Raw genomic sequence first — 25,067 nt, forward strand, 5'->3', positions numbered from 1 at the left:
TGCTTGCTCATAGCCAGAGGCTATGTGTTATCCTGAAACTTGTCTTTATTCCATTCCGTGGTGGGGGACCCTTGACTGCACTCTCAGAGCGATCCAGGACTTCATTCGGTTTAAACTCGCATGTCTGATGGACCCCTAGATTGTCTGAATATCTACATCTACACAAGGCTGCAGCAAACCCCCTCCTTTGGTCTCACTGGGCCCAGTGTGAGCTTCTCACAAGAAAGGCTCCAGTCTGGAAGCTAGGATTTAAGATAGGATCGCATTAATTCTGGAAACTGCTAAATCTACAGTGGGCGGGTATTCCTGCTGGGTATTACAATTCCTCCCTCCTGCCCACAGGGTTTAAAGTCAATCTCAGTTGCCCCCTACAGGCTTTGCAAACACAAAGGAGCTCATGGATTCCCTGGGGAGTTTGAGAACCTTACCTATCTTACACAGGGACAGTTAGAGCAGGAGTAGGGATTTCAGTTAGAATTACTTGAAGATATAAGGAAGGAAATCACACCCATTTGAGCTCCCCACCCACAAGCATGGTCTGTTTCTGCCTTCCTCGCACCTCTGTAGGCCTAAAGAACCATTTTTAATTTCTCTATAAAGTCTTGGCCTGTCATTAAGTGATTAAGCCCATTCTCATTTGCTACAACTAGGCTGTGATCTTTCCCAGTAACTTCTCTAATTACTTGCTGCCTGTGCAGTAAGGACACTAGTCTTTGTGCGTGTGTTGATTTCATGCTCAGCTCTCTTGTGGATCATTTTGTTTTAGTTCGATTCCTCGGTGTGCTGTTTTGAGACAGGGTCTCACTAAGTAACACTGGCTAGCCTGGAACTCACGGAGGCCCACTTGTCTCTGCCTTCTGAGCGCTGAGATCAAAGGTATGCGCTGCCACAATGGCCTTTTTTTTTCCTTGAATTCTTTTTTGTTTTTTTTTTTATTTATTTATTTATTTATTTATTTATTAAAGATTTCTGCCTCCTCCCCGCCACCACCTCCCATTTCCCTCCCCCTCCCCCAATCAAGTCCCCCTCCCTCTTCAGCCCGAAGAGCAATCAGGGTTCCCTGCCCTGTGGGAAGTCCAAGGACCACCCACCTCCATCCCGGTCTAGTAAGGTGAGCATACAAACTGCCTAGGCTCCCACAAAGCCAGTACGTGCAGTAGGATCAAAAACCACTTGCCATTGTTCTTGAGTTCTCAGTAGTCCTCATTGTCCGCTATGTTCAGTGAGTCCGGTTTTATCCCATGCTTTTTCAGACCCAGGCTAGCTGACCTTGGTGAGTTCCCGATAGAACATCCCAATTGTCTCAGTGTGTGGGTGCACCCCTCGCGGTCCTGAGTTTCTTGCCGTCCTCTCTCTCCTTCTGCTCCTGATTTGGACCTTGAGATTTCAGTCCGGTGCTCCAATGTGGGTCTCTGTCTCTGTCTCCTTACATCGCCTTATGAATATTATTATTCAGGAGGATGCTTATATGTTTTTCTTTGGGTTCACCTTCTTATTTAGCTTCTCTAGGATCACGAATTATAGGCTCAATGTCCTTTATTTATGGCTAGAAACCAAATATAAGTGAGTACATCCCCTGTTCCTCTTTTTGGGTCTGGCTTACCTCACTCAGGATAGTGTTTTCTATTTCCGTCCATTTGCATGCAAAATTCAAGAAGTCATTGTTTTTTACTGCTGAGTAGTACTCTAATATGTATATATTCCATACTTTCTTCATCCATTCTTCCATTGAAGGGCATCTAGGTTGTTTCCAGGTTCTGGTTATTACAAACAATGCTGCTATGAACATAGTTGAGCATATACTTTTGTTGTATGATAAGGCATCTCTTGAGTATATTCCCAAGAGTGGTATTGCTGGGTTCAGAGGTAGGTTGATCCCGAATTTCCTGAGAAACTGCCACACTGCTTTCCAAAGTGGTTGCACAAGTTTGCATTCCCACCAGCAATGGATGAGTGTACCCCTTTCTCCACAACCTCTCCAGCAAAGGCTATCATTGGTGTTTTTTATTTTAGCCATTCTGACAGGTGTAAGATGGTATCTTAAAGTTTTGATTTGCATTTCCCTGATCGCTAAGGAAGTTGAGCATGACCTTAAGTGTCTTTGGCCATTTGAACTTCTTCTGTTGAGAATTTTCTGTTCATCTCAGTGCCCCATTTTATAATTGGGTTGATTAGCCTTTTACGGTCTAGTTTCTTGAGTTCTTTATATATTTTGGAGATCAGACCTTTGTCAGTTGCGGGGTTGGTGAAGATCTTCTCCCAGTCAGTGGGTTCCCTTTTTGTCTTAGTGACAGTGTCCTTTGCTTTACAGAAGCTTCTCAGTCTCAGGAGGTCCCATTTATTCAATGATGTCTTAGTGTTTGTGCTGCTGGGGTTATACGTAGGAAGTGTTCTCCTGTGCCCATGTGTTGTAGAGTACTTCCCACTTTCTCTTCTATCAGGTTTAGTGTGTTCGAACTGATATTGAGGTCTTTAATCCATTTGGACTTGAGTTTTGTGCATGGTGATAGATATGGATCTATTTTCATTCTTCTACAGATTGACATCCAGTTTTGCCAGCACAATTTGTTGAAGATGCTCTCTTTTTTCCATTGTATACTTTTAGCTCCTTTATCGAAAATCAGGTGTTCATAGGTTTGTGGGTTAAAGTCCGGGTCTTCTATTCGATTCCATTGGTCGACTTCTCTGTTTTTATGCCAATACCAAGCTGTTTTCAATACTGTAGCTCTGTAATAGAGTTTGAAGTCAGGGATGGTAATGCCTCCAGACGATCCTTTATTGTATAAGATTGTTTTGGCTATCCTGGGTTTGTTTTTCCATATAAAGTTGATTATTGTCTTCTCCAGATCTGTGAAGAATTTTGATGGGATTTTTATGGGGATTGCGTTGAATCTATAGATTGCTTTTGGTAGAATTGCCATTTTTACTATGTTGATCCTCCCAATCCAAAAGCAAGGGAGATCCTTCCATTTTCTGGTGTCCTCATCTATTTCTTTCTTCAAAGACTTAAAATTCTTGTCAAATAGATCTTTCGCTTCCTTGGTCAGAGTTACCCCAAGATATTTTATGCTATTTGTGGCTATCGTGAAAGGTGATGTTTCTCTGATTTCCATCTCTGCTTCCTTATCCTTAGTGTATAGGAAGGCAACTGATTTTTTGGAGTTGATCTTGTATCCTGCCACATTACTAAAGGTGTTTATCAGCTGTAGGAGTTCTTTGGTAGAGTTTTGGGGGTCGCTTATGTATACTATCATATCATCTGCAAATAACGAAAGCTTAACTTCTTCCTTTCCAATACGAATCCCCTTGATCCCCTTATGTTGTCTTATCCACAATGGCCTCTTAACAGGTTTTTTTTTTTAATCACATTTTATTTTATGTGCGTGGGCGTTGTTTTGCTTGCATGTATGACTATGTACCACTTACATGCCTGGCTTCTTGCAGAGGCCAGAAGAGGGTGTCATATTCCCTGGAACAGAAGGTACAGATGATTGTGAGGTACCATCTATGTCCTGGGAGTTGAACCTAGGTCCTCTGGAAATCAGCCACTGAGCTGATTCCCACTGAAGTAACCACTGAGCCATCACCCCAGACTCTTGTTAGGGTTTTCAATAGTTGTGCTGCTGCTGGCTGACCCTTATCCCATTTCTTTTCTATCTCATTCATGCTCATGTCATCCTACCTCTCTGTTGCATTCTGGGACTCATCTTTGTTTTCAAATAAATCTCTGGCTACTTGTCCTCTTTTGAGAAATGTCTATTCAGGCTCATTGCCCAGTTTTAAGTAAGGTTATGTTTGCTTTCTATTGCGTAGTGTGCAGTCCTTGTATAGTCTGAAGACGGAGACTAACCCCTGCCTAATATATTATGTACAAATATTTTCTCCCAGCATGTGAGTTATCCTTCACTGTAAAAAGCAGAACTGCCTGAAAATGCGTCATTCCCAGGAACTCAGTAGCTTGCATTGCTGTCTGCGATAGTCAGTGACAGTTACCAACTCACCCCAAGTCAGGTTAGCCAGGGTCAGGAGCTCAGGAATAGTGTCTTGACACACGACATATTCTGGAGAGTACGGATCCGTTTGCACATCCGCATCCCGGTAGTCGGTCTGAGTGCCCACAGTAGACTTCGAAGGGATGACGGTATACTTGGAAGATTCAGAAGAAAAAACAAATGGTTCTGTCCTGGGAGGATAAAATTAAAGGTTGAAACTCAATGTGAACATTTAGAACACTACAGAACCAGGTAAAAACAAGTCTTTGGGCTTCGTTAAGACCCCCCCCCTTAAATGCTCACAGAGTCCAGCATGACTATGAGTGTGTCCGTGTGCCCTACAGTTCCTAGAGAACAACCGTGTTGCTCTCACTGGTACCAGGGCAGTGAGTGGACATAAACAGTGTGTGTGTGTGCTGCACAGCCAGAGATGGCTCACAGCTGGGGGTGCTGCATCCCCAGGTCTGAACTGCTCAGCTTCGCTGCATTCCCTGCTGTGTCCCTGATCTCAGTTATAGCCCAGCTTAGCTGTGTCTTTGCAGAGATGCAGAGGACAGAATGCTCGCTGAAGGCACCAGGCACCAGGACCCACGTGTCTTCATGGATGATGGTCTTTAAGCAAGGCTGGGATAACGCAGTGAGCACGTGGGAGAGTTAGCAAACCCCCGCCACAAAAATCTTCTGCAGGGAAACTGCAAACGCATCAACAGAAAGTATAACCAGGGGCCAGTGGGATAACCCAGTGGGTAAAGGCACTTGCCAACAAGTTTGATGGCCTGGAATTATATGATGGAAGGGCAGAATGGATTCCCGCATGCTGTCCAGTGTCACACATGTGCTCCCACACCCACATACAACCCTCCCACAATTAATAAGTAAATGTGCTTTTCTTTTCTTTTGCTAGCAAACGTATCCTGGTATGGGGCATATACCTATAATCCAGTACTGGGAGATAGGGACATGGTGAGCTGGAGACCAAGTCTAGCTATATAGCAAGAAGTTGTCTCAAAAAAAAAATGCACAAGTGAAAATACTTATACTGGGGCTAGGGAGGTGGCTTAGGGGGTAAAAGTGTTTGCTGAACAAGCCTGGTGACTTGAGTTTGATGCCTGGAGCCCACTGCAGGGGCATGTGTCTGTAACCCCAGAACTCCCAGTGGAAGATAAGAGACAGAGAAAGAACCAGCAGGGAGTTCAAGGGCCATTTAGCCTAGAGCACACTGCAGGGGGGGGGAGAGGAGAGAGAGAGAGAGAGAGAGAGAGAGAGAGAGAGAGAGAGAGAGAGAGAGAGAGACCCTCCCTCGGCTAGCCTAAACACACTGCACAGAGAGACCCTCCCTCAGCTAGCCTGGACACACTCACAGAAAGACTCTCCCTCGGCTAGCTTGAACACACTCACAGAAAGACTCTCCCTCAGCTAGCTTGAACACACTCACAGAGAGTCAACAAGACAGAAGGAGAAACCTGACTCTTAAAAAGTTGTCCTCTGACATACACAGAGGACATGGTACATGTGTGCCCACACTCACACATAAATAGACAGAGGAATGGACAGATAAGAACATATGGAAAAACAAAAGCCCAGAATAGCCAAATCAATACTGCACAATAAAGGAGCTTCTGGGGTGTCAACCATCCCTGGCATCAAGCTCTACTCTAGAGCTGCAGTAATAAAAACGGTTTGCTATTAGCACTAAAACAGACATGTGGGTCAATGGAATCGAATTGAAGACCTTGATACTAATTCATAGACCTATGAACACCTGATTTTTGACAAAGAAACTAAAATTATACAATGAAAAAAAAGAAAGCATCTTCAACAAATGCTGCTGGCATAACTGGATGTCGACATGTAGAAGAATGTAAATAGATCCATATCTATCACCATGCACAAAACTCAAGTCGAAGTGGATCAAAGACCTGAATATAAACCCAGCCAATTGAACCTCATAGAAGAGAAAGTAGGAAGTAGTTTTGAATGCCTTAGCACAGAAGACTACTTCCTAAATATAATACCAGTAGCACGGACTTTGAGAGCCACAATTAATAAATGGGACCCCTGAAACCGAGAAGCTGCTGTAAGGCAAAGGTTACAGTCAATAAGACAAAATGGCAGTCTACAAAATGGAAAATGATCTTTACCAACCCCACATCTGACATCAAAAATATAAATGACTCTAGTAACTAGACACTAAAGTGCCAAATAATTCAATTTAAAAATGGGGTACAATCTAAGCAGAATTCTCAACAGAAGAATCTCAAATGCCCAAAAGACATTTAAGGAATTGCTCAGCATCCTTACCCATCAGGGAAATTCAAATCAAAACGACCCTGAACACCTATTAGAATGTCTAAGATCAAAATACTGAGGACAGCTTATGACGCAGAGAGACAGCTCCATCGCGGGTGGAAGTGCAAACTTGTACAGGCATTTTGGAAATCAGTATGACGGTTTCTCAGAAATTTGGGGATCAATCTACCTCAAGACCCACCAATATCACTCATGGGCAAATACCCAAAGGATGCACTATGTTCATAGCAGCATGGTTAATAGCCAGAACCTGGAAACAACCTAGATACCCACCAACCAAAGAATGGGTAAAGAAAATAGATGTGGCACTTTATATAATTGAGTACTACTCAGCAGTAAAAAACAATGACATCTTACAATTTGCAGGCAAATAGATAGAACTAGAAAAAAAAATCCTGAGTGAGGTAACCCAGACCCAGAAAGACAAACACAGTATGTACTGACTCATAAGTGGATATTAGATGCAAAGCAAAGGACAACCAGGCTATAATGCACAATTCCAGAAAAACTTGGTAAAAAGGGGGACCAAGAGGAGAACACACATGGGCAGTCCCAGGAAGGAAGAGTAGTTAAGATAGTTAAGTGGGAGGGGATGGGGAATGGGAACATGAAGATTCAAGATGGCTGAGTTGAGGGAGGGACAGAGAGGAAGAGCAATGAAAGAGATATCTTGATAAAGGAAGCCATTATGGGGTCAGGGAGAAATCTGGTGTAGGGGAATTCCCAGGAATCCACAAGGATGACCCCAGCTAAGACTCCTAGCAATAGTGGAGAGGGTACCTGAACAGGCCTTCCCCTTTAATCAGATTAGTGATGATCCTAATTGTCATTACAGAACCTGCATCCAGTAACTGATGGAAGCAGATGCAGTGACCCACAGCCAAGCACTGGGCTGAACTCTTGGATTTCAATTGAAGAGAGGGAGGAGGGATTATATGAGCAAGAGGTACCAAGATCATAATGGGGAAAACCACAGAGACAACTGACACAAGCTAGTGGGAACTCATGGACTCTTAAAACCCTAACTCCCCTCCCCCCCAAAAAATTTCATGACTGATTCATCTTCCTGATAAAATACTGAGGCATTGCCACCCCAAAAGTTTTTCCAGGGAAACAAAAAAAAAAAAGACGTGTGAAATATGTGTGTGTGTGTGTGTGTGTGTGTGTGTGTATGTGTGTTACGGATGAAAAACTTAATTCCTCTTTTGATGGGACTCAAAGATTGAACTCTTGGGAAGTGATAAGCCTTCATGGGTAGATTGGAACCTTATAATGGTGCTAGAGGTAACAACTTAGGGCCCACTTCTTAGTATGTGTGAGCATAGTCTTCCCCCCTTTCCCTACATGAGGACATGGCAAGAGAGCCTTCACCAGACCCTCAATGCTGGTACTTTGGTCTCAGACTTCCTAGCCTCCAGAAAGATGAGAAATGAATTTCTATTACTTATAAATCACTCAGTCCTCAGTCTATGACAATGTGTAGCACACATAACTCAATATCAGAAATATATTTCATGTCATAACCATTATATCCATATAGACATGGCCATTCATCTTTATTAAACAAATGGTATATAAGATGGCAACATATGTCTGATACTTTGACCCACTAGAAAAATTATATTCTTTGTAACACTATTACTCAGACCTTGGCACACAGAAAATCACCAGAGGGATCAGGTAGGCTCCTGACTATGGTAGTTGGTGGTTTATAGGTTGCAAAGCACTGATCTCGAGAACTGCCTTCCTGAAGTAAAAATGAAGTGAATGATGAGAGAGTTGCGAAATAAAACACTTACTTGGCTGGTGCTAAGACAACATTGAGCGGCATCTGTTGAAGAAATGGAAGGAAGGGCCTGGGAGGAACAGGAAAACACGTGTGAGATTTTCGTACTGGCTCAACCTTTCTCCTTACCTAAATATTTCTTCCTTTAAAAAATCAGTGGGTTTGAATAAACTAAAAAGATATGAGTAATATTCAAAGTTTTGTGTATACAAAACCACTGGAGATGCTCTTATTTAAAATGCAAATTCCCAGCTCTGGCCCAGGAGATCCAGCCAGGATCTGGCACAGCTGGTTACTCTGCACGCTGGTGTCTCCTAGGCAGCCGTGTTCTCAGGAGATTCTCTGCACTCGGGCTTCAGGTACCTGTTAGTCCCCAGCAAGTCCTCAAGTTCTTAAGACCTTCTGAGATGACCAAGGCCTTCATTTGAAGCTTCCCCTCCTGCCGAGAGCCTACGAACTTGCATCTATTATAGTTAAGAAATTAAATTTCTCTTAAAAAATGTTTTCTTAAAGTATGAGAACATCTCCATGAGGAAATGTTTATGTGTGATAAAGTAGATCAGAAAGTCACCTTTGAAAGGAAGTTAATTCAGATGTGGTATCAAGATTATCTTCCAGCCCACGATTGGCAGGGATATCCTCATTTGAGGTTGGTCTGCCTTGAGAATATGATTTTCACAAGAGTAGCAGTCATTGATGAAGTAAAAGCTTGTGGTTGGGTTTGAACAACATTTGCAAGTATTGTCTGTTTGGACGCTTTTAGCAATTTCTCCTACCCGCTGCTTTCAAGATATGTGTTATATTTGACTTCATTTGATGACGTTTTGCTATCAACTATCCATCCTTCGTTGCCATGGGTACCTCATCTGCCCTCTTGTATGTCTACTGTGAAGATTAGGTAACATCCAAGCAAAGAATTGACCTTGAGGGCTGGCATCCTGCACCCACCTAGGAGTGACAACTGCTGCCACCACCATAAAGAGGCTCCTCAGAGCCTCAGGCTCTAACATTTATTACTCTTCATTTTCTACCTGTCAAAAAATTTATAGCGATTCCGTCCAGAAACATCCGCATCTTCGTACTCTTCCTTGGGTGTCTGGAAGGAAGCATCCACCCTAAAATGAAGCAGAGAAATACATTCAAGCCATCCTCTCTAGGTGTTGTGTTTCTGTGCGTAGGAACAGAGCTGAGCTTAGCTGATCTGGTAAGAGGAAAGTCAGAGTTGGGAAATGAATAGATTTATAAAATCCCCAATACGAAAATGCCATTTTTAATAAAAATTTCATGCCCTTTCTGGGCCACATTATTATTTATATTAACTTACCATGACTTACTTGTAAATCATTTAAATAATTAAGATTTCAATAAATTTATTTTTGAAGGTGATTTACTTGTAAGTACAAAAACAAAAATAAAAAACCAAAAAAAACCCACCATAGTTTAGGTTCCAGAAGAAAAGATCACTTTCTTTATTTTCTATGTGTATTGGTGTTTTGCCTGCATGTTTGTCTGATCTTGGTGTTACAGACAGTTGCAAGCTGCCATGTGGGTGCTGGGAATTGAACCCAGGGCCTCTGGAAGAACAGTCAGTGCTCTTAACCACTGAGTTATCTCTCTAGCCCCCAAAAGGTCACTTACAATTTCTAAGGTGAGCCAAAGGAACAACAGACTGGATCATCCCTGGCTTTGGTGGTGAGCTGTCCTTTAACATACATGTAAAAATGCATGCCAACCTTCTGAGAACTTTTAACCATATATAAATATGGTTTAATTGTAAATATATATTTACATATATATTTATGTGTAAATATATATAAGAGAATGATTACATATATGACTAATAAATTATCATATTTATATATAAACATATATTTTAGAACTTATTTCATATATTTACATGTTTTTCAAATAATTATAAAACTCATATATATTAATATATGGTTAATAAATATAACCTATATATGTATAAAATGTATGGCTTTTGTTTCTTAATCAGTTTTATTTTACAAAGAGGGATTTACATCACAGCCATAAGTTTTCAAATCATGTGAAATAATTACAATTTTAAAAAATCAATATGTTCATTAAAAACATGAGTATATTTTGGAGTAGGACCCCTTGATACTTACGTAGCACAGAGTCGAAGGACTTCTTTGTGTCTGGCTTCTTGTCCCCTCCATTCTCGATTGACACACAATGGGACAGGATCCGACTTGCTCCAATACATGGAATATCGTGGATGATGAAACAGGTTACTAAACATGGACCTAAAGTGAGGAACTTTTCTCTAAAGGTGGGGAAGGGAGGCAGAGAGAAAAAGGTCAAAATTACATGGTCAGGTTTTCTATACAACTTAATTACGTTGTAAGTTTTTTCAAAAGTACAAAACAATGTATCTAGCACCAGTGGAGGAGTTACTAGTGCATGCACAGACTATCTTTAGGAGGATACTCAAAAGGCTAGCAACCGTATTTATGTGACAGGTGCTAGGACTATATTATTCTGTACTGTATATGCTTTTCCACCACTTAAATTTCCTAACCAAGGCACACACACAATTTCCATTGACTTAGCTTATGGATTCCTGTGTGTGTGTGTGTGTACATGCGTGCATGTATACATGAACCCAGGTGCCCACAGAGGCCAGAAGAGGTCATCCAATCCCACAGAACTGCTGTGACAGGCAACTCAGTTGCAGGTGGTTGTGAGTCACCGCACCTGGTTGCTGGAAACTGAATCCCATACTTTTGCAAGAGCAGCAAGCACCATTAACCTCCGAGCCGTCTCTCCAGACCAGTTTATGGGTTTTTTGTTCGCTATTACTTAACTCCTGCAATGAGCTACGTGTCCTAACATGCCTGGTCCCTGTAATCATGGTGCAGTAATTCCTACATTACCCCCAATCTGGATTAATCACTCTGATTAGTGCAGTAGCCAAACCTGCTGATTCCTACCGATTAGGTTGTGCTAGTAGATAAGTTGAACTTACCAGTCTGCTTCGAACCAGGGTGGCTTGTATATTCGCCTGTGCATGGTCTCGCTCACTCGACACAATGAATAACGGGTCTGTAAAGCAGTAGAGTGACGTAAAGATTAAAGTATGTTTACACCTCCAGGGAGAATCCTGGGCCAAGAATGCAACTTTCTCCCCCTTATCTCTCTCTCTCGTCTTTATTTATTTTTTTTCTATTTTTAATTGAAGATAGATTTTTTTCATACAATATATTCTGATTCTGGTTTTCCCTCTCCAAACTCCTCCAGATCCTCCCCCTTCCCACCCAAATCCACGCCCTTTCTTTCTCTCTTTAGAAAACAAACAGGCATCTAAAAAATAAGTAAAATAAAATAAGTAAGTAAAGAAAATAAGTAAAATAAGATAAAATAAAAGCGAACAAATTGGAATAAGATCAAGCAAACAAAGAGAAGAAAAACACAAAGGAAAAGCACAAGAAACATATACAGACGCAGACACACACACACACACACATTTGCTCACACAGAAATTCCGTAAAAACACAAAAGTGGAAGCCAATATATATATATATATATATATATATATATATATATATATATACAGAAGATCATTAGAGGAAACAAAGTCCCTAACAAATTATGGGACAAAGAATCTTCAGAAATGCCATCATATTTGTTCCAGTGAGACTCTGTCGGAGAGAATTAAGTTTTGCTTTGTGAGCAGTTATCAGCTAGAGATGGCTTCTGGGTTAGGGATGGGGGCTTGTGTCCATTTCCCTCTCAGCACTGGAACCACCTCTGGCTTGGACCCATGCAGGCCTCTGCATGCTACCACGAGCTCTGTGAATTCGTGTGAATATCAGGCCTGCTGTGTTTACAAGGCTTTGCATCCTTGATATCTGCCATGCCCTCTGGCTTTTACAGTCTTTCCACCTCCTCTTCTGTGGAGTTCCCTGAGGAGAGGGACTTGATGTATTCATCCCATTTAGGACTGGGTGTTCCGAGGTCTCTTTCTCTCTGGATATTGTCCAGTTGTGGGTCTCTCTGTCTTTCCCATTTACTGCAGGAGGAAGCTTCTCTGATGATGGCTGAGCAAGACACTGATCTATGTGTATAGCAGAATGTCATTAGGAGACATTTTATTGCTACATTCCTTTAGCAGAACAATAGTTGGTGTAGGAGAATTGTCTGTATTCTGTCAATCATGTTTTAAATAAATACTGATTGGCCAGGCAGGTCAACCAAACAGGAAGTAAAGGCAGGGTAATGAGAACAGGAGTATTCTGGGAAGAAGGAAACTCTTTCCCCAGTCCTGTCTCAACCACCTAAGAAGCAAGATGTGACCTGCCCTGCTGAAAAAGGTACTGAGTCATGTGGCTAACATAGACTAGAACAATGGGTTAATATAAGCTACAAGAGCTAATAAGAAACCTGAGCAAATGGGCCAATCAGTTTATAACTTATGGAGACCTCTGTGATTTCTTTGGGACTTGCCGGCTGTGGGAACTGGGCAGGACAGAAATCCCCACAAGCCTGCTCCTCCTGTTACAAGCAGTATTTTATTTTCCCCTCTGTTCGTGGCCTGTCGAGTCTCAGGTTCTTGGCCTGAGCAGTGTCGGGGATGGGTTCCAGCTTTAGAGCAGGCCTAAATCCAATCAGATATTGGTTGGTCACTCCCAGAAGCTTTGTGCCACTGTTGTATATTTTGAAAATGAATGGTTTTACATTTGTTTATTTGCCATTGCTCATTTGCAGATACAAAGGGACAACTTGCAGGAGCCAGTTCCCTCCTTGAACCACGTAGGTTCTAGGACAGAAACCCGGGTCATGAGGCCCTTACATACTGAGCTATCTTACTGGCCCTTTCTATATTCAATGCTGAGCCTTGCTATATGTTGTCCAAGCTAGTCCTGCACTGTAGCACGCCACGGCGCTCTGCGCACCATGGCGCTGTCAGCTGTCATGTTCCGATGTAGCGCCACGGCGCTCCGTGCACCAGGCGCTTTGCGCACCTCGGCGCTGTCAGCAGTCATGTTCACAGGGTCTGGCACTAAGCCCGTTACCGCCATTTGCTAGTGTCCCTAGTAGTAAACAACTTCTGCGCATGCTCGCTACCGGCCCAAGAGTGGTTTGAATCCACCTATCAATTGCTCACACGTCTTGCTCACCCAATTGCATCAGTGTGGGCCGAGCCAATCAAGCAATGACACATCATAGGTGGAACAGGCACTGTATATATCACCCCCCCCCCCCCCCCCCCCCCCCCGCGCGGTCGGGCTCGGGGTCTTTTCGCCTCCATCTTATCTTCAGTCTTCTGCGCTCCAATAAAGTACGTTCCAAGAAGAATCCTGTTGTGGTCGTCTTCTCTGCTGGCAGAGTTGCGCGCCGCACTGCACTCCTGATTCTTGCTATGTTGTCCAGGAGATCCCTGAACTCCTGATTCTTGGTATGTTGTCTGAGCTAGTCTTGAACTCCTGATTCTTGCTATGTTGTCCAGAAGAGCCCTGGACTCCTGATTCTTGCTATGTTGTCCAGGAGAGGCCTGAACTCCTGAATGTAGTAGATCTTCCTGTCTCTGCCGTCTGAGCAGGAAGGAAGGGCTGGAGGTAAACGCCACTATACTTGGCTTGCAATTTCTTAAGTGGAAAGCAAATTAGAGGGTTTAGACAGTGCCTAACTGTAGCAGGTGATGGTCCTGTTACCCTCTCCCACCTAACAGGGAATCTCTTGGATGTGTTTCTTTCCTGTGAATTCCAAGTCATCTTGTGGAATTGGGATGCAAACAAAAAGCCTATCATGTTTCTAGCACAGTACCCTAAATACTCCTTTTTCCCCCTTCTTTTGGGGTCTGGGTCACCTAAAAAATACTTCAAGAGGAGGAATCTTGTATATAAACACTATTTCCATTTCTAGTCAAAAGAACAAATTTTTAGCAGAGCAGTGCTCACTCAGTAAAGTGCTTACGACACCAGTGTGAAGATGTGAGTTTAGAGCCCCAGCAAGTATACAAAGAGCCAGCACAGCAGCCTGTATACTTGTAATCCCAGAACTTGGGAGGTAGGGCCAGGAGGATTCCCAGGGCAGTACAGCAGAGTCTGTAAGCTCTAGGTCCGATGAGACTTTGTGTTAAAAATAAGGTGGAGAATTCAACGCAATGTTCATCAAAATCCCAGCAAAATTCTTCAAAGACCTCGAAAGAATGGTACTCAACTTCATTTGGAAAAGCAAAAAAACCCAGGACAGCCAAAACAACACTATACAATAAAAGAACTTCTGGAGGCATCACAATCCCTGACTTCAAACTCTGCTACAGAGATACAGTACTAAAAACAGCCTGGTATTGGCATAAGAACAGACAGGAGGACCAATGAAACCAAATGGAAGAGCCGAATATCAATCCACACATCTTCAAACACCTGATCTTTGACAAAGAAGCAAAAATTACCAAATGGAAAAAAAGAAAGCATATTTAACAAATGGTGCTGGCATAACTGGGTATCAACATGTAGAAGAGTGAAAATAGATTCATATCTATCACCATGCACAAAACTCAAGTCCAAATGGATCAAAGACCTCAACATAAAGCCAGACACACTGAACCTCATAGAAGAGAAAGTGGGAAGTACACTTGAACACTTTGGCACACGAAACCACTTCGTAAATATAACCCCAGCAGCACAGACACTGGGAGAAACAATTAATAAATGGGACCTCCTGAAACTGAAAAGCTTCTGTAAAGCAAAGGACATGGTCAACAAGACAAAACAACAGTCTACAGAATGGGAAAAGATCTTCACCAACCCCACATCAGACAGAGGGCCGATCTCCAAAATATACAAAGAACTCAAGAAATTGGACACCAAAAGATCACATAATCTAATAAAAAAAATGGAGTACAGACCTAAACAGAGAACTCTCAACAGAGGAATCTAAAATGGCTGAAAGACACTTAAGAAAATGTTCAACATCCTTAGTCATCAGAGAAATGCAAATCAAAACAACTCTGAGATTCCATCTTACATCTGTAAGAATGGCCAAGATCAAAAACACTGATGACAACTTATGCTGGAGAGGTTGTGGGGTAAAGGGAACACTTCTGCATTGTTGGTGAGAATGCAAGATGGTACAACCCCTTTGGATGTCAGTGTGGCAATTTCTCAGTAAATTAGGAAACAACCTTCCTCAAGACCCAGTAATACCACTTTTGGGTATATATCCAAAGGATGCTCAATCGTGCCATAAAGACATGTGCTCAACTATGTTCATAGCAGTTTTGTTTGTCATAGCCAGAACCTGAAAACAACCTAAATGCCCCTTGACCAAAGAATGGATAAGAAAAATGTGGTACATTTACACAATGGAGTACTACACAGCAGAAAAAAATAACGACACCTTGAATTTTGCAGGAAAATGGATGGAGCTAGAAAACATTATTTTGAGCTAACCCAGACACAGAAAGACAATTATCAGATGTACTCACTCATAGGTAGTTTTTAAACATAAAGCAAAGAAAACTAGCCCACAAACCACGATCCCAGAGAACTTAGACAACAACGAGGACACTAAGAGGGACTTACATAGATCTAATCTACATGGGAAGTAGAAAGTAGAAAAAGACAAGATCTCCTGAGTAAATTGGGAGCATGGGGACCTTGGGGGAGGGCTGAAGGGGGGAGGGGAGAGGCAGGAAGGGAAGCAGAGAAAAATGTAAAGTTCAATAAATATCAATAAAAAATACAACAACAGCTGGGCGATGGTGGCGCATGCCTTTAATCCCAGCACTCGGGAGGTAGAGGCAGGCGGATCTCTGTGAGTTCGAGGCCAGCCTGGTCTACAAGAGCTAGTTCCAGGACAGGAACCGAGAAACCCTGTCTCGAAAATCCAAAAAAAAAAAAAAAAAAAATACAACAACAATAAAAATCAAAAAAATAAGGTGGAAAACAATTGAGAAGGGCTTCCAGTATTGATTCCTGCCCCCTCCCACTACACACGCACACACGCACACGCACACACACACACACACGGTGGATAAATTTGGGCACCGTTTTCCATGTTCAGTGCACTGGAAGGATGCAGATATCATGACATCTTGAGAACTGTAGACATGGTAAGAAAATATTGTTTCTAATAAGAAATATCAGTCATCTTTAGAATTCATCCCTCAGATTTATAAAGACTCTGTTGATGATGGGCCCACGTTATCTCTCCAAAGGTCAACAACTGATTAACCCATTCCAGTAAGTACCTGCTCCCTGGGCACATCTTTAGTGATGAATGGTACTGGTGACTGAGTGTATTATCTATTACGATCGAGCCACATGAGGCTGGAGAAATGGTTCAACTAGTAAGAGCACTTTCGCTAGTCTAGCTGCTAGTCTAGAGTCTAGCAGAAGGCTTGGGTTCATTCCCAGCACCCACAAGATGACTCACAACCATCTGGATCTTTAGTTCCAGGGGATCTGATGCCCTTTTCTGACTTCCAGGGGTGTAATAATACATGCAGGTAAACACTCATATACATACAATACGGTAGATAAGTATAAAACTCTTTTTTAAAAAAAAAATCAACCAACATGAGACTAAATTCATAAGCAGCTTGGAGAGTCATTTGATTTCCCAAGTCGATTTTTCTCTAGGGGAACAAATACCCTGGCCAAACACTTATAAGATTTATTTCCTAAGATGAAACCAAGAGTAACAAAGTAGACAATTAGGCAGAACATGTGAGCTGTCATTACACAGCCCACGCCAAGGAAGATGGGTCTTATGGATGTCTCATGGGAACCCAAAGGGACATAGTTGAAAATAGTGTCGGGTTCAGGTGACAGCCTGGTTCTACCGTGGGCAAAATCCGAGAAGGAAGGCATCGTGCGTAAGCAGTTGCGGTGCGTAAGCAGTAGCAGCAAATCCAATAATTTAGTTAACACTTACACACCTAACATTGTGTGCTGGAATAGGTCCGAGGAGGCTACAAACACGAATGGACCAGAAATTAAGGTCCGGAGAAACAAACCACGTATGGATAATCGAGACATTAACGTAAACTGGAGTTTAATTAGCCCCGGGGGAATCAGTGCACCAAGTCTATTAACAATGTTTTGGTAGATAGGAAGGTTGAACGAAAACAAAAGGTCCTCTGAAAACAAATGCGAGAGAAACTGGCACCACTTTACCCAGAACACCGAACTTGGAGTTGTCTGGATCCTGAGGGCAGGAAGATTATTTTCGCTGCATGTTTTATGCAGGTTGAATGCGGGCACGTTGCGTGAGTTTTCAGCTCTGCAAGTCATTTCACACTTTTCTGAATGTGTACCCAAAACCTCGGACTAGGTTTCAGGAAAATAAGTTATCAGGAGAAAAAAGGTGACCCCGCCTGTTGTTTGGAGAAGCTGAGTGCACCTGTGGCTTCCGAAGCGCCGCAGCGCGTGGCCACCTGCATGCAGGGACCACTACCCCTAACTATGCGGTCTGGGGACAGGGGGCTTGTCCTGGAGCTATTTTATTTTATTTTATTTTATTTTATTTTATTTTATTTTATTTTATTTTATTTTTAGCAAGCTACACCCCTACCAGGTAACATTAACTCTTGGGAGAAGTGGACAGCCCTTACCGTACAGGAAATCATACGTTCGACTGGCGCTGCCCTTGGCCCCCAACCGCTGGCACCGGTACGGAAACCCCTGAAGCTTGGTTCTGGGCTCCTGGATGGTCACTGTGCGGCTCATGGTGCTGCCTTTTTCGTCTGGCCAGCAGAACACCAGCTATGGGAGGTTTGGTAGCTGGGTACACCGTAGCTATAGCAACCTCAGACGCACACGCGGGGTAAGGGGCGGGGCGAGTTTCAGAGGCGGGACAGCGGGGCAGGGAGGGGCGGGGCGGGACCTAGATGGGCAATTTGAAGAGGCAGGACGGAGTGACAAAGTAGATTTGGGGGATGCACGGTAGGCACACCTGGCAGGATGAAGAAGCAGGATGTGGAGCTCCCTGAGGAGTTGGGAACTGAAAGGAAGGAAGGAGGCAAGAGAAAGGAAACGCTGATGTGGACGGAGGTGGGGCTAGGAAGAAGAGCTAGGGGGCGGACGACCTCGCTCCCGCCCAGCTAGGGTTTAGAGCACAAGCTGGAGAAAGGGCTACTCTAGAGAACCAAGAACCATTTGCTAGTAACAGCCCTTGCCACCAGTCTCTTTTGGAGATCCCTGGGAGGTCTCGTAACCTTCTAGAAGAATTGGGTACTTTTCTGAAAGCCCCTTTTCGCAGGATCAAGGAATCCAAGCTCCTAAATGCTGGGCCTTGGGGCAGTAACCAAGATAATATCAGCTTCAGAGTGAACTAGAACATCAGTAATTGGAAATCTGTCTCCCAGCTGCTGCTCTTCGCGTTTAGAGCAGATATGGACAATTCGGCGCATGCATAGTAGGCTCTGCTAAGAAAAAAAAAAAAAAAAAAAAAAGTCAGTTTTTGAGAATACTCAGAACCTTTTGCCCACAACACATTCTTCTTTTTAAAAGAAATTTCATTCATTTATCACTTTACTTTAAAAGTAGCCAGCATCTCAAATTAATGACGTTGTTTGCTCATTCATTATTGGTGGTTGCAAACTAAATTTAGGGTCTCACACACGCTACAAGCGCTCCCCTACTGAGATACATACACTCTAGCCCAAGCTATGGATTTAAAAAAAATTGCTACCATCATAGCTAACAATGTTAATATTAATTATTTTGTTCAAGCATATAGTACATATTCACATTTACATGGTTGACTCAAAGATGCTATTTATTCTTGGTCCGTCCCACTAAAGATTTTTTTAAGCCCTCATTTTGTTCTAGAGCACTGAGTTTCTAGCATTTTGTAATTTAAAAAACTTTCTTAAACCAACTTGGTTCTCCTGAACTACGATGATAAAGATAAGATCAATACTAGATTTTTTTTTTATGCATCAAAATCAGAGAAATGATCAGGGCATGCTATTGCACATCTTTAATCCCACCTGAGACAGCTGTCTCTGTGAGTTTGGAACCATATGCTTTGTTGTTTTTAGTGCTGCTGCTATGGTTACATGCATTTCCACATATCTGATATTCTAATTAGCTCGAACTTTACAGCTTCTAAAATAATATTTCACTTTAGAACATATTTTGGAAACTTGTCGATTTTTTTTTCCTGAATTTTGGTTCATGGACTCGCAACTATAGAAATCGGGAAATTTTCTCAGGCCAGGAACTTAAGGTAATAATTCAACACTTCTCTCCATTTTTAGATCTATTTCCACACAGTCTGTGGTGAATTTTGGTTCATGGACTCGCAACTATAGAAATCGGGAAATTTTCCCAGGCCAGGAACTTAAGGTAATAATTCAACACTTCTCTCCATTTTTAGATCTATTTCCACACAGTCTGTCTTACATTTATCTTCAAATAACTAATCAACTTGTGGTAAGCTACCTGGGAGTCCTAAGGTGGCTCCCAGGTCACCCCTTGGTATTGATGCTCTGGTCAGCGTGTCCAGCCTTGTGACATTGCAACCCGGCGTTGTCATTTCTCTCTATAAAGATCACACTCTAGCCACTCACAATTGAGGCTTTTTAAAACACACACACACACACACACACACACACAAATACTCTTAATGTTGGTCCCTCTGCAGGTAAAGGTGCTGGCTACCAAGGACAATCCAGGCCCGGCAATCTGAGTCTGAGCCCCAGAATTCATGTAAAGGTAGACAGAGAGGAACAACTCCCCAAAGTCGTCCTCTGGCCTCCACATGCTGGCCACAGCAAGCACCTCCCCCAAATCACACACACAATACTAATAAAAAACTTTTTAAGAATTCAATGGTTCAAGCAAGTTCATATTGGGATGCCTTCATAACTGTCCTGGGCTGTGTGCCCATGGGTTTGAGTTTGGCAGGCCTCTGTCCTGGGTCACACCTACACCTCTAGTGTTAGGACCTGCTTTAACCAAAAGACTCCACAGGCCACAGGGGAAAAGAAGTGGCTATGTGATTGATCTTTTACAGAGACCTTTAGTGTTCACTTTGCTCTCTCTTCATAAGCGATTTTGAGGAAACAAGTGACCATGTTTGGAACTCCACATTGCAAAGAACTTGCAGATGGCTTCTAGGAACTGACATGGCCTCCGACTGATAGCCAGAAAGAAGCCAAAATCCGAAACCCTCCCCCCTACAACAGCAAGAAACTGTATTTCTCTAATAACTGGGGTGAGGCTGGCCACATTCTCATCTCCGCTGGAAGCTCAGATAAAACAGTCACCTCTACCAATCTTAAATTGCAATCTGGAAAAATCCATAAGCTACGCCCAGACTCCTGACCTAGAGAAACGGTGACGTGACAAATGTGTGCTACCATTAGGCTGTGTTAAAAATGTTACATGGATGTCTTGGTGCCATGGCTTGTTAAGCATGTGTGACTTAAACAACAGATGCTCATTTCTCGCAAGGGCTCTAGAATGTCTAACATAAGAAAGGTGCAAATCTATTTTGTTTCTGATAAGGGCCGAGGGGCTTTCTGGCTGGCTCATGGCTACCTTCTTGTTCTGTTCTATTCTTATATGACATAATTGAGGGGGAGGAACCAGTCTCTTCTTTAAGGGTCCAAATCCCTTCATAGGGACTGCATCCTGTGACGTCATTGATCTTAACTGCCACAGTGGAGACTAGGGCTTCATTTGGGCGGGACACAAAGATGTCCACAGTAAACAATAAATGACTGGACAGATAGCCTTCATGAAGCTGGGTCTCGCTATCTGATGTAGTTGTATAAAAGAAACTTCAACACTGAGGAGGGGTTCTTGTTAATGAAATTCAGTTAAAAGGGAAGATTTGATCATATTTGAACGCTGCACAGGGACTAATTTCCATTGTGTCTTGCAAGGCAGGGGGCATTGTCTGTCCTTGTCCCTTTGCGTGGGAAGCAATGTTGCCCGATAGAGACGGTACTGCCCTTTAGGCAGAAGGCAGGAAGGACATTTTTATTTCTCTGTATTACGAATTCTCTTCCTACGAAGCAACTCAATACACGTGTGGCTATTTGGCCTTTTCACATCACGTGTGGGAAAAGGGATTCTGGAGACTGGTGTCAAGATGCTCTAACGCTCTGTGCTGCTGCTGCTGTCAGTGATAAGTGTCATCTCCCAGTGGCCCGGTGGCTTGATGGCTTCTCCCACCACTTACGAACTGACCTGCAAATGAAGTCAGAACTCAGCCTTCTCGAGATTCAGAAGCTAGAGGACGTTGTATAGTACATATTTCCCCAGGGAAATTGGAAAGCTTTTTTTTTTTCCTTTAGAGGCAGACGTGCAAATATTATGTAAAGTTGCTTAGCTCTGTAAGCAACACAGAGGCTAGCCATTAAATAGACTGATGAGATTTTAAGCCTTGTAATTCTTCTCTCTCAACACATGGTGTCGCTCCTTCGCTACTAACAGCAACTGCACATCCTTGGGTGAAGTCATCAAATTTCGGCACGGTAGGCATGGAACAGGGCTACACACCTTTAACACTGAAGAAGTTTAAAAAGTAATTCATGCTGGGTGGTGGTGGCGCACGCCTTTAATCCCAGCACTCTGGAGGCAGAGGCAGGTGGATCTCTGAGTACAAGGCCAGCCTGGTCTAGAGTGAGTTCCAGGGCAGCCAGGGTTACACTGTCATGTCAGTGGCTCTGCCATCGCATTCATAGAAGCCATTTGCTATTTGGGGCCATCCCACTCTACCCAACTCACTATTTCAAGCTTGTTGCCTATTAATTTAGTAATTTTAGCAACAATAATCCAAGAGCTAAAAAGGGTAAATTTGCTAGTTAAAATAAAAATTGAGGAGCGATAAAAACTGGATATAAAAACTATTAAATGTCTTACTAATCTTATCTTTTATTAGTGTCCATCCTTATGTTAACCGATTTTCAAGATTTAAAATTTTGGCGTGTGTGTGTGTGTCTGTGTGTCTGTCTGTGTGTGTTTGGTGTCTGTGTGCGCGCATGCGCGCACGTGCGCATCACAGTGTACTTATGGGGTTATCTTATGCCACCATTTGAGTCCTGGAGACTGAACTCAGGTCGCTAGACCTGGTGGCTAGTGTAATTACTCACTGAACTATCTCTCAGGCCCTTCAACTTAATAATCTAATTATAGCTCTTCTTGGGGGAAATAGGTTATTGGTGTTTTTCATGGGATTATATAGGAAGCAATATTGGGTATGTTTTATATTCTTAATTTCCATTTAATATAAAATAAACCATCTTAGTCTACAAGCATCTAGGATGAGAAAGAAAAGTAAAGCTTAATGTTTACCCACTTATCAAAGGCAAAAGGAAAAGTAACCACATACGTATGCTGGTTATAGCATCCTAGAGTACAAATTAGTAACTATTTCCCTTTTGAAAGGAGATCTTTCGTTTTTTAGACATGATCAAGCTTTGAGACCTAGGCTGGACTTGAACCCAGTATAGAACCCAGGCTGGCCTTAAACTCTGCATCCTCCTGTGTCTGTCTTCTGAGGGCTGAGCTTATAAGTTTGTTTGATCGTTTCCAGTGTGCTCTTTATTTTGTTCATGAGCAGAAGACTATTCCACCTCAGAGAAGCAGCTGTTATAGGTCATGGTGCTCAAGAGGCAGCCAAGGGTTTATTCCAGCCTCAGATAGATCCATCTAAAGAAAGCAAAGGCAGGAGATGGCTTTGAGGGGCCTGCCTCTGCTAAGGAGGCCACACAGGGAACCAGTCCATATCAATTCCACTTTAAAAAAAAAGTTTCAACACAAAAATACAACTCAAGCATCAAAGGGGACAAGGGATAGTTTATTCTGGAGACAAACTGAATGGCCATGGTCTGGGAAGTTTCACATTATCCCAAGTTCCACATTCTATTATGGTAATAGTCTCCCACAGCTTTACAGTGAAGGAACAAAGAAAATCATACATCAAGACACTTCCCAGATGTAGTGGTAAAAACAAAAGATAGGTCACAAGAAAGAGAGAAAATCTTAGCTAGAGCCTCAATTAGTATCTGATTGTGTTCTCAGCCTTGTGGTTGCTGGGAACTAGAGTGTCTGTTTGTTTACCTAACACTCACAAAAGAATTTGGTCATGTACCGGAGGGGGCAATCAGGGCAGCTAAGGGGGCTAAACCTGCTCCTAGACAAGCTGGCTGTGGACTAGCAACATTCCATCCTCGCTACAGCATTAGAGTTCTAGTCAATTGATCGGCCTCTCAGGACGTCCAGAGTGAGGCAGGGTTCATTCCAGGAACTTTCCTCCACAAAGGGGAAAATGGGATAAAAAACTATCAGTTACAAAAAAGTTACAATTTTTCTCCTCCCCCGCCCCTTTTGGCCTACAATTTGTATCAAACTCAATCCTCATAATTCCCTACATTTTCCAGTTCTCTTTTTCTTCCTTGCTCATTTACAAAAAAAGAAAGAAAGAAAGAAAGAAAGAAAGAAAGAAAGAAAGAAAGAAAGAAAGAAAGAAAGAAAGAAAGAGAAAGAAAAGAAAAAAAAACTGCCAGTAGCACAATAAATCCAGGTCAGTGGTTTTAAAATGCAAGTCACTTTGCATTTAGATACATTGGCATAGCACACGGAACACTGGGAGAGGTGGAACCTCAGGAGCCATGGAACTCTGAACAAATTAGATGCATTTCTGAACCTCGGTTTGTTATGAGGATGAAATGACTCTCAAACTCAACACTATCCATGGAAGCTATTATCCTGAAGATTATATTGTTCCTACTTGGATTTAAAGAAATACCTGGAAAAAGTATTTTTTAATTTTGTTTGAGTGACAAATATATGATTGGACAATTTATAGTAAAACCAGCTGGAGACTGAAGAGACGTAGCTCAGTTGGTAGTGTTTGCTCAGCATTCAGGAAGCCTTACAAACCAGGCTCGGATGGCACACACTTGTAATCCCAGCGCTTAATGACCAGTCAGGGTCGTGCAGCTGAGGGTAGAGTTCCTTGCCTATAAATACTTGTATTTGGAAAAAAAATAACCTGCCCCACGCCATTAGCTAAAAGCTAGTTTAAGAAAGTTACCCAAACATGTGCCCAGTTCTAAGTGAACATCTCTACAGTTAGAATGGAGCAGCACTGAGGGTTTTACTTTCACTATCGGTTACCTTGCCTTTTTATTCATGTACCCAACATGGGGGGGGGGGGGACAGTTGAAACTAGACAAAAAAAAGTCGCATAGCTACTGTGTCATGAAATGTTAGCTGAAGACTTCGTGCATATGCCAGAGAGGAATAGGGGGTAAGGGACCTTTGCCTTTGCCTTCAACATCTGCAGACCTTACAGCATGAAGGGGGAAGGGCAGGAAGACGGGAGGTCATGAAATGCCCCAAGATCTGGTACTCAAAGGAACTGAATTTCACTCTTAAGGAGCTCAGAGAGGTAATGTTGCCTTCTTCAGCTATAGTTTCAACATCCACGGAAGGGGGTTAGAGGCCTCTCAACTCTCTCCCCATCTTCCAGCTATGCAAAATCTGCCCACGCACACTTTTAAACTCTGGGTGAAATGAGCACGTCAAATCGGATGGAGAAAAGTCCATGAGGCCTCAACTCTATGGGAAAAACTGCGGGCAGCAGAGGAAAGCCGGGAATGGGAAGGGGGGCCTTCCCCGGGAAAGGCACACTGATTGTTCAGTGCCAAAAGGTCAATCCTTAAAACGTACATACAGGTAGAATTATACTGAACCGAGAAAGTTATATTTGGGAATATATATGTATACATTTATACATATGCATGCAATAACAATTATTAAAGAAAAAGAGAAGCCATGAATTTGAAGGACAGAAGGGAACGGGTACGCACACGTGACGGTTTGCAGCGAGGAAAGAGAAAGAAAAAAATGTTGCGATTATCTCAAAAGCAACACTGGGTGACCTTTTAACCTTTGCGCCTGCGCAGAAGAAACCATGCCCTTGGGTCAAAGCCCTCGTACTGCTCTTTCGCGCACGCGCATCTTAGGCTCGCTTCCGTTCTGAGAGGC

General features: G+C 42.7%; 1 protein-coding gene across 1 annotated transcript in view; it reads right to left on the bottom strand.

The window, feature by feature from the left end:
- The window catches only part of Cfap91 (cilia and flagella associated protein 91), a 46,133-nt gene extending 28,338 nt beyond the window's left edge, over window positions 1-17,795 (bottom strand). The window contains exons 1-6 of the mRNA XM_057765415.1: window positions 17,672-17,795; window positions 11,078-11,154; window positions 10,218-10,375; window positions 9,120-9,203; window positions 8,102-8,158; window positions 4,002-4,183 (exon numbers count right to left, since the gene is read on the bottom strand). Coding sequence (XP_057621398.1) covers window positions 4,002-4,183; window positions 8,102-8,158; window positions 9,120-9,203; window positions 10,218-10,375; window positions 11,078-11,154; window positions 17,672-17,786 — 673 coding nt within the window. The 5' untranslated portion in view covers window positions 17,787-17,795. The remainder of the gene's footprint in view (window positions 1-4,001; window positions 4,184-8,101; window positions 8,159-9,119; window positions 9,204-10,217; window positions 10,376-11,077; window positions 11,155-17,671) is intronic.
- Window positions 17,796-25,067: the final 7,272 nt, after the last annotated feature.

This window comes from Chionomys nivalis, chromosome 3, assembly GCF_950005125.1.
Source record: "Chionomys nivalis chromosome 3, mChiNiv1.1, whole genome shotgun sequence".
Classification (NCBI taxonomy): Eukaryota; Metazoa; Chordata; class Mammalia; order Rodentia; family Cricetidae; genus Chionomys; species Chionomys nivalis.